General features: G+C 41.3%; 1 protein-coding gene across 1 annotated transcript in view; it reads left to right on the forward strand.

The window, feature by feature from the left end:
• NPTN (neuroplastin) overlaps positions 1 to 14,783 on the forward strand; it is a 64,705-nt gene that overhangs the window by 24,109 nt on the left and 25,813 nt on the right. The window contains exon 2 of the mRNA XM_061180083.1: positions 13,755 to 13,926. Within this exon, the coding sequence (XP_061036066.1) occupies positions 13,755 to 13,926 (172 nt within the window). The remainder of the gene's footprint in view (positions 1 to 13,754; positions 13,927 to 14,783) is intronic.

Genomic DNA, 14,783 nt, shown 5'->3' on the forward strand with positions numbered 1-14,783 from the left:
CTCAGCAGTTAAAACGCTGAGTCCTAATCACTGGACTGCCAGGGAATTCCCCCCATGGCTTTTGAGAATGAATGGTTTATTTAACTGGAGTATTCAACCTTTCTAGAGTATTGTTTTCATTTTGCCTTTAATAAATCCTAATTGAAGGGTCAACTGAGGCATACTCTTAAAATGCTCTGTAATAGTGTCTCCCCCTGCCAAAAAACTTGTTTCTGTCTTCAGCGTTCCCTTTGGGTGTGGTTCTAGATTGGTCCTTAGCCAGTTTTGACAGTCTCTTGGGGTAAGAGCTTTTGTTAGCATTTGCTTAAATATGTAAGGGTTTCTTGGAAAGGAAACCTTTCATTAAGAACACTCTTTGAGATACTGCTGGTTTGTATGCATTGTCTGTTTCCTTTGGATGAGACATCTGTGGTTTTTAATGGCTAGCAAAACTAGCTTTTTTCCTTTGTATACTAGCAGTTTGACTACTGTTTATAGAGTTAGAAAGTAGATTTTCTCAAATTCCTGAAAAGACTAGCTTGACAGCAGTTTGTGGCTACTGCATTTTTCCCCCTTCGACACATCCTTAGTTTTTAAAAACTAAGGTTATGGTTATTTTGATGTCACAGTCAAAATTGAGACCTGATCTATATTTAACTTCATTTTCTTTGCTCAAGATTAAATTAAAATTCCCCTTTCCTCCCTGAGGTGAGGAAGAAATGTTGTTAGTCTCAAGGAGAGTCTTTAATAATGAAGCTGTTTACCTGAGGACTATAAAAGCATAGACTAAGGGCTAGAATTTTATGATAGATAACCTGTAAGCAGAGTTTTCAATCTGTTATAGCCCATTTGAGGATATTCAGGGACATAGGCATGTGTTACTGAGCCCCTGCCTGGAGCATGTTGGATATGCATGAAGAAATGCAAGAGAGGTCATTTCTGAGCTGATTGTTCTCTCTGCTATTAAAAAGTTCAGTCCCTTCTATTTCTTAGATTTGGTGTCAAGTTCTCTTTTTTTTTAAACTAGAGTTTATTCTAATTTAAAAAAATTTAATGCTGGCAATCTTACCTTATTTAATGTCACATCCTATTTGAAACATGTTGAAATTCTTTGAATCATTGGTTTTCAATACTTTGTTCTTTTGGAAAATTGAAAAATTCAGAAAAAGTATGATGGACAACTCCCATCCACCATGGGTGAGTCTCTGAGCCCTGTCCCCCCAACTTTCTCAACCCACAGTGTTTTTGAGATACCTCAACAGAATACCTAGGAATGGTTTAGGTCATCCTTTAAGTTACAGAGTAGAATGCCTACATAAAATGGCCATGTTATATAATTACATTTTTAGCTCTACAGGTTACAAAGTAACTTTACATACATTGTTCATGTGAACCTCACCATGACCTTGTGAAGAAGGTAGGAATTATTATCCCCATTTTTCAGATGAGGAGACTGAGTTTGAAGAAGTTGAAGAAACCAACCCAGATGTTGTAAACCATGGCTCATTTCCTTATAAGGTGAGCTCTCAGTTTAAATAGAGAGACACTTAATCTATCCACACATCCAATAGCAGTACAGTCAAGACTCAGGGTGTCTAACCTGGTGTTTGGGACACCCCTGTGTTATATGCAAATTTTTGTTTGTGTGTATTTTCTGGGTTGAGAGAAGCCTGTGGCTTTTTATCATACTTACAACTTTTTTTTTTTTTTTTTTTTGGTCACTGAGTTTTAGTCCCATGGATCTAGGTAGATCATGCTTGTTTAGCTTGTCAAAGGGAATTGACAACAGGACTGAATGAAAATCCTTGTTGAAGATCAGTCATATCAGATGCTTATTCCTTATCTATCCTAAAGTAACTTAACATTGTAGAGCTTTACAGAACTCTTCCATATATATCACACGACTTCTATAACTACCCTAAGTGACATCATTCTCACTTGAAGAAACTGTTCAAAGTTAAGAGAATTTAAGCTGTGGAGGTACTGACTCAAAAGCTGACACTCTTTCTTTAAAAATAAACTAATCTGACGTAATCCAGAATCCTGTAACTACCATGTTATCTTACATTTTTGTGAATTTACAGTTTGGCCTGCCCAGTATCCAGTATCTTCCCATATATCATTGCTTAGCAGCTTAATTTGTAATTAGTAGGCTTATTCTTTACTTCTTTTTTTTAAAGGAGAATCTTGTACTGCCTCTTTTTATTCTCATTACTCTTGGGCTTTCCGTATTGTTCATAGTATCTCAGATTTAATGACTTATACCTCTGAAATAACATTTGCTAATTCTTTGAGTCCACACTGCTATTATCACTCTCCCTATTTTAGTTTGCTCTAAGGATAGGAAGGAATGAAGAATCCCCAACTTTTTCATTGCCTTCTGCAATTAATATTTCCATTCCAGTTCTCATTTTAAAGGTTAAAATTAATTTTTTGTCGTTTATTGAAGAAGTTGGATTCTAAGTTGGAACTCATTTAAGACAAAGTTTCTGCTTCCCAGTCTGTTGTGGAACAGTGCTGAAGGCTGCTGCATATGGCTTGTTCAGCATTATTTCTATGGAGACATATAATAATAGCTAACATTATTGAGTGCTTACTATGTCCCAGGCACTGTTTTAAGCTGTGTTATGTCAACTTCATGTAATCCTCACAATAACTCTCTGAGGTTGTTACTATTATTAGCCCAGGTCTACAGATTAGGGAGAAGCTCAGAGGTTAGGTCACTTGCCTAAGGTCATAGAATTAGTGACAGCACCTCGATGTAATCCAAATTTAGAGTTTGCTGCTTTTAACCACTAAACCACATAGTCTCCTTTCAACTAGATTTTCCTTTTTTTTTTTAAAGCAGAAAGCTGGCTAAAATATGCCGAAGCAGATTATTTTAGCTATTTTGATACTATAATTTCAGAATAAAGGATGGGCCCTGGCTTAGAAGCTAGTGATGGAGAAGATCTTAATTTCTAAGCCTTTGTCATGTCTGCCTGATACAGGTAGCTGTGAAAGGAACAGGTTTGAATTTGGAAAATGCTTTGTAATTGCTGCCATCTTTCACCTACAGAGCAGACTAATCTATGAGATCAGACCCATATACATCCTTCCTGCTGTAGAGAATGAGGTTACCCCATTTTCATCCACTCTCAGAGCCTCAGGCCTGACTTACCCTTGGTTGGTAAACACAGAATGAGTGCATATGGACTTATGACCTGCCTTTGGTATTGAGGAATAGTGATAAGTGGTCAAAATCAACAGTAAGGGGACTTCCCTGGTGGTGCAGTGGTTAAAAATCCACCTGCGAATGCAGGGGACACGGGTTCGAGCCCTGGTCCAGGAGGATCCCACGTGCCGTGGAGCAGCTGGGCCCGTGCACCACAACTGCTGAGCCTGTGCTCTAGAGCCCACGAGCCACAACTACTGAGCCCGTGTGCCACAACTGCTGAAGCCCACGCGCCTAGAGCCCGTGCTCCGCAACAAGAGAAGCCACTGCAATGAGAAGCCTGCGCACCGTGACGAAGAGTAGCCCTCCCGCTCGCCGCAACTAGAGGAAGCCTGTGCCCAGCAACGAAAACCCAACACAGCCAAAAAATAAATAAAGAAGTTTATTTCATAAAAAAAGAATTAATAAAATAAACAGTAAGGACAGTCAGGCTGTGTCGTAGTCACTTAGGTTTGAAATACCATACCTATAACTGCAGTTAGATATCAGTTTGTCTGGCTCAGAGTCTTTCTTCTTTTTGAGGTGCATGATATGAGTGAGTGAGGGAGGGGGAGAGAAAGCTCTTGTGTCCTTGGCTGTCATCTCCTCTTTATTATGAAGCGTGAAGGAAAGAACATGAGCCACCCACAGGGAATTAGTAGTAGAGAGGGGCTTGAAGGGAACAGCTGTTTTTAAAAAAAAATAAAAGGTGACAAAAGCAGGCTAAATTTAAAGGCCTGGCCTTGGCAGTAGTCAGCTGAGAGAGCGAGATAAGTGAGTTTTATAATCTGGTCACTGATTGCCCTGGAGGTAAATGAGAATTTCGGTGAAATCACCGATGATCCCTCATGTGGAGCTAGGTTAGCTTTTTTGCTACCTTAGGGCATATGTAAAAGCAGTTTTCTTGGGATTGGGCTCAACTTGCTCTTCTGTGTTCCCTTTTTCTTCTCACTCTGCTACATATCTACACATCCAGTTTTTCCTGCCAGAGAGCTCCTCCTTTTCTCTGCTGCTAGCCCCAGCTGTCATCTTCGCTTCCCATCCCCCATCCCCAGTTATGCTGTTTTACTTTATGGTTTTCCTGGATTTACTGTCTTCATTTTTTATACTATGCCTGCCACCCTACTCCACCCTCAGCTTCTAGTTCCTCCGTCCCACAAAGCCAGTGACCAGTCTTTGGCTCCCCTCTTTATCATTGTTGAACTGAATGCAGTGATATTAGTACTTTGTCAAACCTGTTTGAGATCTGAGCCCAGTTACATATTACAGTGGGTGGAGATGATGGTGGAGAAGGGGCGGGAGGTTGTTTTTCTGAAATTAGGCTCTTTCCAAAATACTGGATGAGCTTTGACCTGGAGATCAAACAGATGCTTTTGCTAGCCTCCCAACTTTAGGCAGTGTGTGCTCTCATGTTGAGGGCACATATTTGAAAGCCCGTGGTAATGAAAGGCAGGGCAGTGAGTCAGGCTCTGAGCTGCCTGCCTCCTGCTGCTGCTGCTGCTGCTGCTGCTGCTGCGAGCTGGTTCTTCTCCTCTCCTGAATTGGAGCTAATTTTGGATGATAATCAGGTAGATGGTTGCTAATAAACTTTCCCTTGCCACAGTACTGTGTAGAGAGGGTGTTTTTTTTTTTTTCCTTTTCCCTACTGCTAGGAGGAGAAATAGATCTGCTTTCATGATTTTTGATGAGCGTTCAGCTATCAAGGAATCCCCTAGTTGGTTTGTTTAGAGGCAGTGTGGTTTTTTGGAAAGAACCATAGACTAAGCGCTGAAGACCTGTGTTTTGATCCCAGCTCCACTCAGGATTAGCTACCTAAGTGATCTTGATCAAATCATGAACCTGTCTCTGTACTTGCCCTGTGAGCCTTGTGAAATTATGTGAACGAAGTGAGATGTGATATGTGTGAAAGCACTTTGTAAACTCTTAAGTTTTATAAAAGTTTCAGGTGCTGCCCTTTATTAATTTGGCCACTGACCACACCACCAGAGAATTGCCTGTAATGTCTTTTTTAAACTCTTTCCTATGAAGCCAGGCTTTTCAAGAGAAGAGTGGTGGAATCATCAGAACTATGGGGAAGTCTTGCTTCTGAACCATCTTCTGTTTTCTCACTCTTCTCTCCCCCTTCCCCAGCACACACACACGCACAAACAGAATTGCTTTAGGACCTCTTTGATTCTGTGCTGTTCTATCTCCATTCTTTAATAGAATTATAATTTTAAGGAGTTAGTGATTGTAGTGTGCTGCACATTCCAATGGAGGGGTCCTGAATTTTCATAGCTAGAAATTATTAATTAATTAATTACATTTAAGTGGTGACAAAAATATCTGTAACTTTAACTACAAAAACTTTCCTGGCCCAGTGAGGCACATTGACCGCAATTGTGGAAAGTGTTAGGAGACCATGCTTTGGCTTTGGACACACCTGGATTCCAGTCCAGACTCTTTCACTATTAGCTTATAACTGTGGGGAAAGTACTCAACTTTTTTGGGCCTTAGTTTCCACATCTTTAAGGGGATTATAATGGCACCTATGTCCTGTTGTGAGGATTAAATGAGATCATGTAAAAGTGCTTAGCACATCATCTAACACATAACACATACTTAGAAAATGTTACCTGTTGATATACATGTCTAATGATAAGTAATACTAGTAATAGCTGTCAAAGAGAGCACAGATAGATGTCTGTTGTTAGTGTTTAAGGGATTTTTACTTTTGTTTTTGGATAAGTTTGCTTAAATATATATCATTTAATTTACTAATTCAAAGGACATTTTCAACTTGGTCCTCTTGTCCTGTATGCAAGTAGAAAACTGAACTAAATCAAATCAGCATTCCTCCTTCTTTAGGAGTGTCTTGTCCAGTGGTTGCAGTGTCAGTTTGAGTGACTTTCTTGGTTCTCTGCAGTGGGGAATTGTGTTCAGACTGTTTCTCAGCTACCTTTGAATTGTGGTGTGTTGGGATTTGTGATTATATTGGAATCGGATGGGTTCTTGGTGGTTCTGGACATATTTGCAGGCATTCCTTTTACGTTAGCGTAGTTAGTAGACTGGATGAACAGACTTAAATCTAAGCTTGTTTTGAAGTGCAGTTCAGAAGAAGGGAGAAAAAATACAGAACAAATCCACTAGCAACATATTTCTAGAGCATAATCAAGCACATAATCACAGCATTCGAGAGGACATAAACTCCCCCAGTTCACAGAGAATGTGAGAATAAGCATTTGTGATTTCCACTTAACGATCAAGAATATGATTAAAACAGAGTAATACTTTTTACTGCTCTCTAGGGATTTACTGATAACCAGTTTTCTTTAGTGATTGAACCAGTAGTAAAATGAACAAAACCAGCTTCCTTCTCTCTGTATATTAGTTGGCATTAACTTTGACAGGTGGGCAGGTGGCAGTTTGTGAGACTAAAACATAGCTTCTTGGGTACCCCTTTATCTGGGAGTGAGCTCAGCTTTTCTTGCAGGGGCTTGGTGTCTCCCTTCTGGAATTCTAAAACTTCCCCTGCATCTGAGAATGATATCTTTTTGGCTTCTTGGGGCCTCTCATAGCTAGTTCCTTTCAAGGAACTGACGTTGCATCTCAAAAGGTAGTTTAGAGTGGCATTTGAAGGCAGAACAATTAATCTAAGGCTGTTAATTACTGCTTCCTGTCCTTCCCAGACTCTGAATCTTTTATGAATTGAAGGACTAGTATGAATTTGGAGTTCTTGACCTCTACTTGAGTAAGTGTAGTACCTCCCTTAGACATCTGAGGTCCCTGGTGTAGAGTTTATCTCCAAAGGCAAATACTTCTATGGATATAAACAGAAAAATTTCCACTTAGCAACCTGCATTTTCAGCCAGCCCCATTATATCCTTGGCTTTTGGTCTGTAGGAAAACTTCCATTGAATTCATACCTCTCCTGTGAAATATTCTCCACCTGATGTTGGTAGATACTGGCCCCACTCTGCTCATTGCAGAGGATCTGGCTTGGTCCCAAGAGTGACTCAGAGTACCCTCTTTTAGCTTCTCACCTGTACTTTAGATACTGAATACCTTAGCCTGAATTGGTAAAAATGCTGAACGAACCCTTGGTGGTGGAGTAAATGGGTGAGAGAGAGTATGCTTGCACTGTGATATGGACCCCACTCCAAGTTCTTCCAGTAAGTCTGGATTTTTTTTTACTCTCTTTTTGCCATTGCCACCTTGTCTTATGGAAGTGTAACCTCAAGCAAATTATGGGCCGTTGGAAGTAGGCATCAACTTTTAGTTCCTGGGCAGTGCCTGGCAATGTTGTTGAGGCCTAGCCTTCACCATAGAGTTTAGTTTCATTCATCATTGTACAGTTCTCATTCTTTTTGATCTGGCCTCTAGGAGCCAGGCAACTAAATTATGTGAAGAGAGCCTGTCAAATGCCATGGTTATTTTTTTGTTTTGTTTTTATTTTTGTTTTTATCCCATGGTTATTTTTAAGACTTTTCAGGAGATTTTTTTAGTTGTATAAATTTATGGGACTATGGAGGGCATAGTCCCTCCAGACACTGGCAATGAGTTGAGTAACTGTTACTGTTGGTTCTACTCCTGAGCTGACCCCCATAGTATTTCTTACTCTGAAGTACAGACTGTCTTGCTCTCCTGTGCCTGAGGGTCTGCATTCAGGTAGAGGCTGCTTCACAGACAATTGGGTTGTTTGCCATGGGCCCAGGGAAGAAGAGGATGTGGGGAAAGTTTAACCTGAATTCAGGATAGGATCCTGCATGAGAGAGAAATTTGCTAGCCTTTCAGTTGAAATTTGGATTCTGACTCCCAAAAGAAGGTGTCAGTAGATCAGTTAACACTTCTTGTTGTGACCCATAAAAGACATTGCATGTCTAACGAAGTGTTCACCCATCCAAAAGAGAGATCCTGACTTGCATATAACCTATTGTCACTTCCGGTTATCTTTCATCACTTGCCTGAGTTTGGAAAGGTAATGGTTTGTGCTCTAAGGAAAGAGATTTCCCTGAGACCCGAGGCTTTCTCATTCCTACTGGCTGGGCCCATTGCTAAAACGCTTTCCAGTGGGCTTGCTTCTGCCTGGCCAGCACCTGGGCTGCCCCAGCTTGTAATTAGCCTGCCTTTGCTTCATAAGCTTCCCAGGGTGGTTCTTCTTCTAAAAGCTTGTATGAAATGCTGTTTACTGTCTCTTTATAGTTTAAAAATGAATCCTTTTTGTTCTTTGCAGCTCATTTGCTTTTTTCTTTTCTTTTCTTTTCTTTAAATTACTATTAACACCTGTTGATTCTTTTTTTTTTCTGATTGGCCTGTCACTGCATTCCTGCTCCCCCTCCCTCTAGCTGGGTTTGTCAAGTCGCCCATGTCAGAAACTAAGCTCACTGGGGACGCCTTTGAGCTGTACTGTGACGTGGTCGGGAGCCCCACGCCAGAGATCCAGTGGTGGTACGCAGAAGTCAACCGGGCAGAGTCTTTCAGACAGCTGTGGGACGGTGCTCGGAAGCGCCGTGTCACCGTAAACACCGCCTACGGGTCAAACGGCGTGAGTGTGCTGAGAATAACCCGGCTCACCTTGGAGGACTCTGGGACTTACGAGTGCAGGGCCAGCAACGACCCCAAGAGGAATGACTTGAGGCAAAACCCTTCCATAACATGGATTCGAGCCCAGGCCACCATAAGCGTCCTTCAGAGTGAGTCCAGCACCCTACAGTAGTAGTACTGTAGTCACTAGAGGTGGCCCGATGACCCTTCCCTTCTGCTTCCTTTCCCTCTTCCCCAGTATGATCACTCACCCTACCCCTTGTCTTTGTTTTTTCAAACCCACGATCCTTCTGGTTGTAGTGTATGAAAATATTTGTGGCAACTTTTTTTTTTTCTTTGCTGTCCTCTTTACCTCCCTTATCCCCCAACCCTTCTCTGTGTCTTTCTCCTCAGGAACAAAGAACTTGGGGAAATCTGTGGTTGTCCAAAATCATCTGCATTGGGAAGAGGTGGGGAGGGAGAACTGGGGAGGCTAACAACAAGAAAAAAAAAAAAACACTTAAAACTCACAAAACCAAGCAGTCAAACCAGGATAGTGTTGAATTGTTTCTTTCCCTCTACTTTAATTTTGTAGTAGGTTTTCTGCTATCCTTTTGCTGATTTATTCTCTGGTGCCTTTCTATTTTTATTTCTCTCCCCAGTCTAACTACTTTTTATTTCTTCTGTTCAACTGTTTGAAGCTCTCTGAGTAGCTGCCTTCACCTCTATGGTTTTAAGTTTGTGTCTGCCCAGCCTCTTCCCTCACTGTGACTTAGTGTCATCCTGTTCTGTGATGGGAATGTTGCCATGAGTGTGGTGTGGTGATGTGTTTTGGTTGTTGGGTGGCATGTAAGCTTGGATATTTCCATAGTTCTAGCTCTTTTTCTTTTCTAAAACAGTAGCATGTGCTTCTCTGATAACAGCCCTCCACTGCAGCAGTATACTCCTCACTGGTCCTGCCCAGCTAGTCTCCTATTCTCTTAAAAGCAGCAGCCTGAGATTTCCTCCTTATGTCTTGCTGTTAGGAGCCAGGTGACTCTAAGCTGCAAAGTATTTTTTAAAACCCCATCATGCTGTTTCAAAGTCAGAGTTGGATCTGTTGACAGATAGTTTGACTCTGATGACTGACTGTTGGCACAGCAGTCACTGCCACACTTATCATTCCAGAGGCTGGCAACCCCAGAAATAGTTTGGAAGCCATTCACACTGGCCTTTCTTGTGTCTTAAAAAAGGAAACTAAATTCCAACCCTGTTCCTCTGTGTGGTAACAGTGAGCTGAGCAGTTGGCTCAGAATCCTTCCCTTCATCTGTAGTAGCAGGTACAAGTAAGACATCAGACACAGGAGCTTTTGTGGCCACCTCTTTCTGGATAGTGTCTTGCTGCTTGTATGGTGGGAAGGAGAGGGAGGGAGAAGCCACCACAGAGCCAGTGCTTCTGGCCAGAAAGAGTTCTAGCCCACATCTGTCCTTATTATAGTTGAGGAAGCATTCTCCATTTAATGGAAAGATCTTCTGGGTTTTACACCTTCTTGTCAAGGACTCAGTAGGAGTCCCTAGAGCCAGTTCAGGCTTAAAGAACTGATTGATTTAGAGAGAGTAAATAAAAATAGTAAATTACATTTATGAGGATATTGGTAATAACACAGGAGGTAATCTGACATGGGCCTTGAATCTATATACTTCTATGGAAAATAGCAAGTTACTTGTCTGTTCTTTATAGCAACTCAGAAGATGCCTATGAAGAGGACTTAGAGTAGAGTTAGAGGCTGCTGCAGTTGGCACTGTTGAATTAGAGAACCTGCTTCTGGAAAGGGAAAAAGAAAACCTTGTCTATGTGAAAATGGGGAACATTAACCCAGTGATTTTTCTTTTATTTAACGATTTTTTTCCCTTGCACGCCTCCTTCTCCTGCCCCCTTGCTCCTTTCCTTGTAAAAGCAGAATTACCCAAATGGCCACAAAGCTCTGCAGAAGTTTGTAGGCATGGACTGGGCTGGGCATTTGGTACTTGTACTTGCAGGAGCCTGACTCAGGTAGACTCATAGTTAAAAGGTCATGCCTTGGGGCTAGAAGAAGATGAGGCTTTGGGGTACCTACCTCTTAATCTGGAGAGTATACAGCAGTCTCCCAGTTTACTTAGAAATAAGCTTCCTAATTTTGGGGTGTCTGCATGTGGTTGAAACAAACCTTGGCTAGTTCAGACTCTCCCTAGACCTCCCTGTCAATCAGTTGACGCTAGTTAACTGTTTTAGAGAGCCAGGCTTCTTTTTTTTTCAACACCCTGAATTCCACTCTAATTGGATTTTTTTATGATTTCAGCACCCTCAAGGACATTTGTCTCCAAGGGGAAGTTGAAATTTTCTATCTAAGAATGACCTCCTGGCAGTAATGTAAGGCAGGAAGAGAAGCGTGCCCAGTTTTTAGGTTCTCTCTCTGTCCATAGCATGTTCTACATATGAATGATGGCTAGGGTAAGTAAGGGTCTCCTAACCAGTGCTTCTAAATAGGAGTAAGTGGCAGGTAAGAATTTTTGAGCTTCTCCTAAATGTTCATCTCTCTTGGACTGTCATGGGCAATGCTTGACCGCCAGTGTTCGATCAGAAATAAAAGCCCCCCACCTTCATCCTGGTGCAGAATGCAGATGTGGCACCGAGGCCAAGGAGCTTGGTCTAGCACTGGTTTCCGTATACAGCAATTACAGGAGGGAGGTTACCCCACCCCACAACCCTCCTATGGTGCAGAATCATATTTAAACCTATTAAAATTATCGACTTGCTCCCAGCTGACTCTTTCCTGGATCTTAAACACTTAAGGGAAAAAGTGCTTTCCTTTGCCTTCTGAGAATTCTTGGCAGAAAGTCTACCAGGTTGCTTTCATCACCTTCTTAATCTCCCTGAGCTGCAGTGGTCATTTGCATCACCACAGGTAAGAGTAGCATTTGCTTTGGCCTCCTTGTAATTTAAGCATCTGGAAGCTCTTGGCCTCAGAGTTTACCCTTTCTCAATGCAGTCTGAGAGGAAGAACCAGAAGGCGAGTCCCAAATGGGACAGAAAATAAAATTGAATAATAAAAATTCAGTAAAAATCTAAAAGTGTGTTTGGATTTTAATGTTGCCTTTATATTTTTTTAATTTCTGTGGAGTACTGGTTCTCTCTTTTTATCGCTTTTGTTTTTGCTTGGTTTTGATTTTCCTGAAATTGTGGTGCTTTCTGCCGATGGTGTGTGTGCGCCTTCCATTGCAGGGTTTGCAGCTGTTCTGCTCGACTTGAGGCCCAGGGATTTGGCTTCTGTCCAGTGTGTTTTGGAAACCATGGGACACCACTGCGCTAATGTGTTTACATGCATCTGCTTCTGTCTTAGTGGCTGCTATGCCTCCATTATCTGTACATAGAGACCCTGTTTGATGTTACGGATAAGGACCAGTGCTGAATGAAAGATAACCACTATCCTTTTGCCAGAGTTGGAAAATAATTAGAACCAATTTACTTGAGCAAACTTGAGGATTTGCTTTATTTATCACAAGTTTCTTTGACGATATGAGCTCTACAATCAGAAATGTTACATTGATTAGGAGGTGCTTGGGCATTACCTTTTTCAAGTGTCCCATGACTTCTCCGTCCTCTCCTGCTTCCTGCACAATGAACAAAGCTTAGTTCCAGTGAAGGGAGAGAGTTTTGTCTTCAAGAGTTAAGAGTCAGCACTATACTTTATAAAATGGTGTCAGGGAGCTGCTACAGAGTTGTAGACAGGAAGTAGCCAGGTGTAGGGAAATGGGAAGTTAGTCAAGGATTTCTGAGAAAGAATTGGAAAAAAAGTAAAAGAGCAAATACCTCTGATTGTGGATTGGAAAAGATGGCTAGTTTAGACTTTACCTGAAAATGTTTGACCAAAAGTAGAAAAAGAACTAACCATGGGAAATGATTAAAGATAAATAACAACAAAAGACAATAAACAAACTTCAAGACTTTAATATAGTGATGGAATTCAAAGTGCTTTAAAGATGAACCTTACAGTAACGGTATTGATATAGTGTGCCTTAAAAAATTTCTGTTCAATGTGTTATAATGTTTGACTCAAATAGGTTATATTTGTAGATACTAAATGAGTGATCCCAGGTTATCTAAGCCCAGGTAGAACCAGAAGATGAAGTATATAACTTGCTCTAGGGTGGAAGGTGTATGGGGGTGTTTTTGGGTTGGAGGAGGAGGGTTAAAGAATTCGGTCAGATGTGTTTTCTAGGCCCAGCTTTGTCACTAATAATAATTATGGCCTTGCACAAGTCATTGTACCTTTCTAGCTCTTAAAGAGTGGGATTCATTGAACTCTTAAGGGCCTTTCAGCTCTAAAATTCTAGGAGCCCATCATACCAACATATACCACATTCTAGTTATGATTATCTTAGAATGGAAAGTGTTTTAAAGTGCAATTCTGAAAAAATTTTGTCTTTGGAGTAAAATACGGGCTGGAGAGAAGAACTGATGGTTCCTTAACAGTTTTCTCTTGGCAAAATTTGGAAAATGCAATAGACTTTCAATAGGAAATTTGCTTTTAGGATCTACATTGTCTTTTTCTGCATAATTAATGGCCAGGCTGGTTTGCCATAGATTTATCAGATTTAAATGTGGGAAAAGCCATACATGCCTAATTATAACTATTACTGTTACAAGGCAGGAAGTTTATTAGTTTATTAGTTATCTAAATGATATTGCCTTTGTCTTCAGAACTGCAAAGTGGAGCCTGATTTTCTAATTGAAGCCGAATTGGTTGGTGGTTCTTATCTCATAAAATGGTGGTATTCAAAAGTGTAAGTGGATTGTTGCCAGTGCAAGCATTCATAATACTCCCATTCTTTTCACGTCTAGGCCAACTGGTCTTCAGGCTGTTGTCTGCGCTAGTGGTCATTTGCTTATAATCATTGTTTTTCCTTTCTTGACTTCCTCCAAAGTGGCAAAGTGAAATTCCTCATGTGGTCCTGTCTGCCCTCCCTCTTCTAGTCTCCCCAACCTACCCCATCCAACTCTCAGGCCAGGGCTGCAGAGCATGGAACTGTGGCTCCCTATCATTGTGCACTCTTATTACAGAGCCAAGGATTGTCACCAGTGAAGAAGTCATTATTCGAGAAAGCCCTGCGCCCTCTGTCACCCTGCAGTGTAACCTCACCTCCAACTCTCACACCCTTACATACAGCTACTGGACAAAGAATGGGGTAGAACTGACTGCCACTCGTAAGAATGCCAGCAACATGGAATACAGGTGAGAGGGGCTAGCAGCTCCTGGGAAGATGGGAGGGAACATGGTTGAGTTTACTTGACATTCATAATCTGTAATTATGCTATGTGGGAGAGACATGGTCCTCCCCTGGAGACTCTAATCCAGTATATCTGGGGTGAGGCCCAGGAATCTAGAAAGGATTTCTAATGAGTGGCCAGGTTTGAGAGCCATAAAAGATCCCTTCACTATGATGATAGAGCAGCTAAGGGCATCGGGAGTGATTTGCTTAGGGTAACAATGCTAGTCAATAAAAAAGCCACAATTAGAATGCAGGTCTCTTGACTAAATCCAGTGGTTTGAGGAATCAGATTGGAATCTGATCTAGGACTCTTAGAGCAATATCACCCTAAGTGATATTTCCACTGAGTAGATTTCCTAGTGAATTACCTTTTAGGAGTGTTTATTATGATCATAACCTGATCAGGACCAGTGGATACAGAGCTCATTAGTGATCTGGAAAAGGATGGTAGCCTGGAAATACCCTTTGATGAAAGGGGGATATTTGCTGGCAGAAGTTACCCAGCACCTGGAGATTTGGTACTTTTTTGGAAATATCTAGAACACCTGGCACCTCACCTTTCAGAATAGTTTGTTCCTAGTTGAAAAGGATCAGCTAATCCTATTTGGCAGGATGATGCAGTGCAAAGAAAGAGTGCACTGGAGTGAGACCAGGAAAACCTGTGTACCTAGTAGTAGCAAGGACATTCTGCAGTATTTTGCAGAATTGAAATCATTTCATACCCCTTATTTAATTGACCCACATTAATTTGTGGATCCTCCTTTTTTTCGGGTAAGAAAACTGAGACTCAAAGAGTAATAATGCTTGACTGCTTTCAAGG

This window comes from Eubalaena glacialis, chromosome 2 (assembly GCF_028564815.1).
Source record: "Eubalaena glacialis isolate mEubGla1 chromosome 2, mEubGla1.1.hap2.+ XY, whole genome shotgun sequence".
NCBI lineage: Eukaryota > Metazoa > Chordata > Mammalia > Artiodactyla > Balaenidae > Eubalaena > Eubalaena glacialis.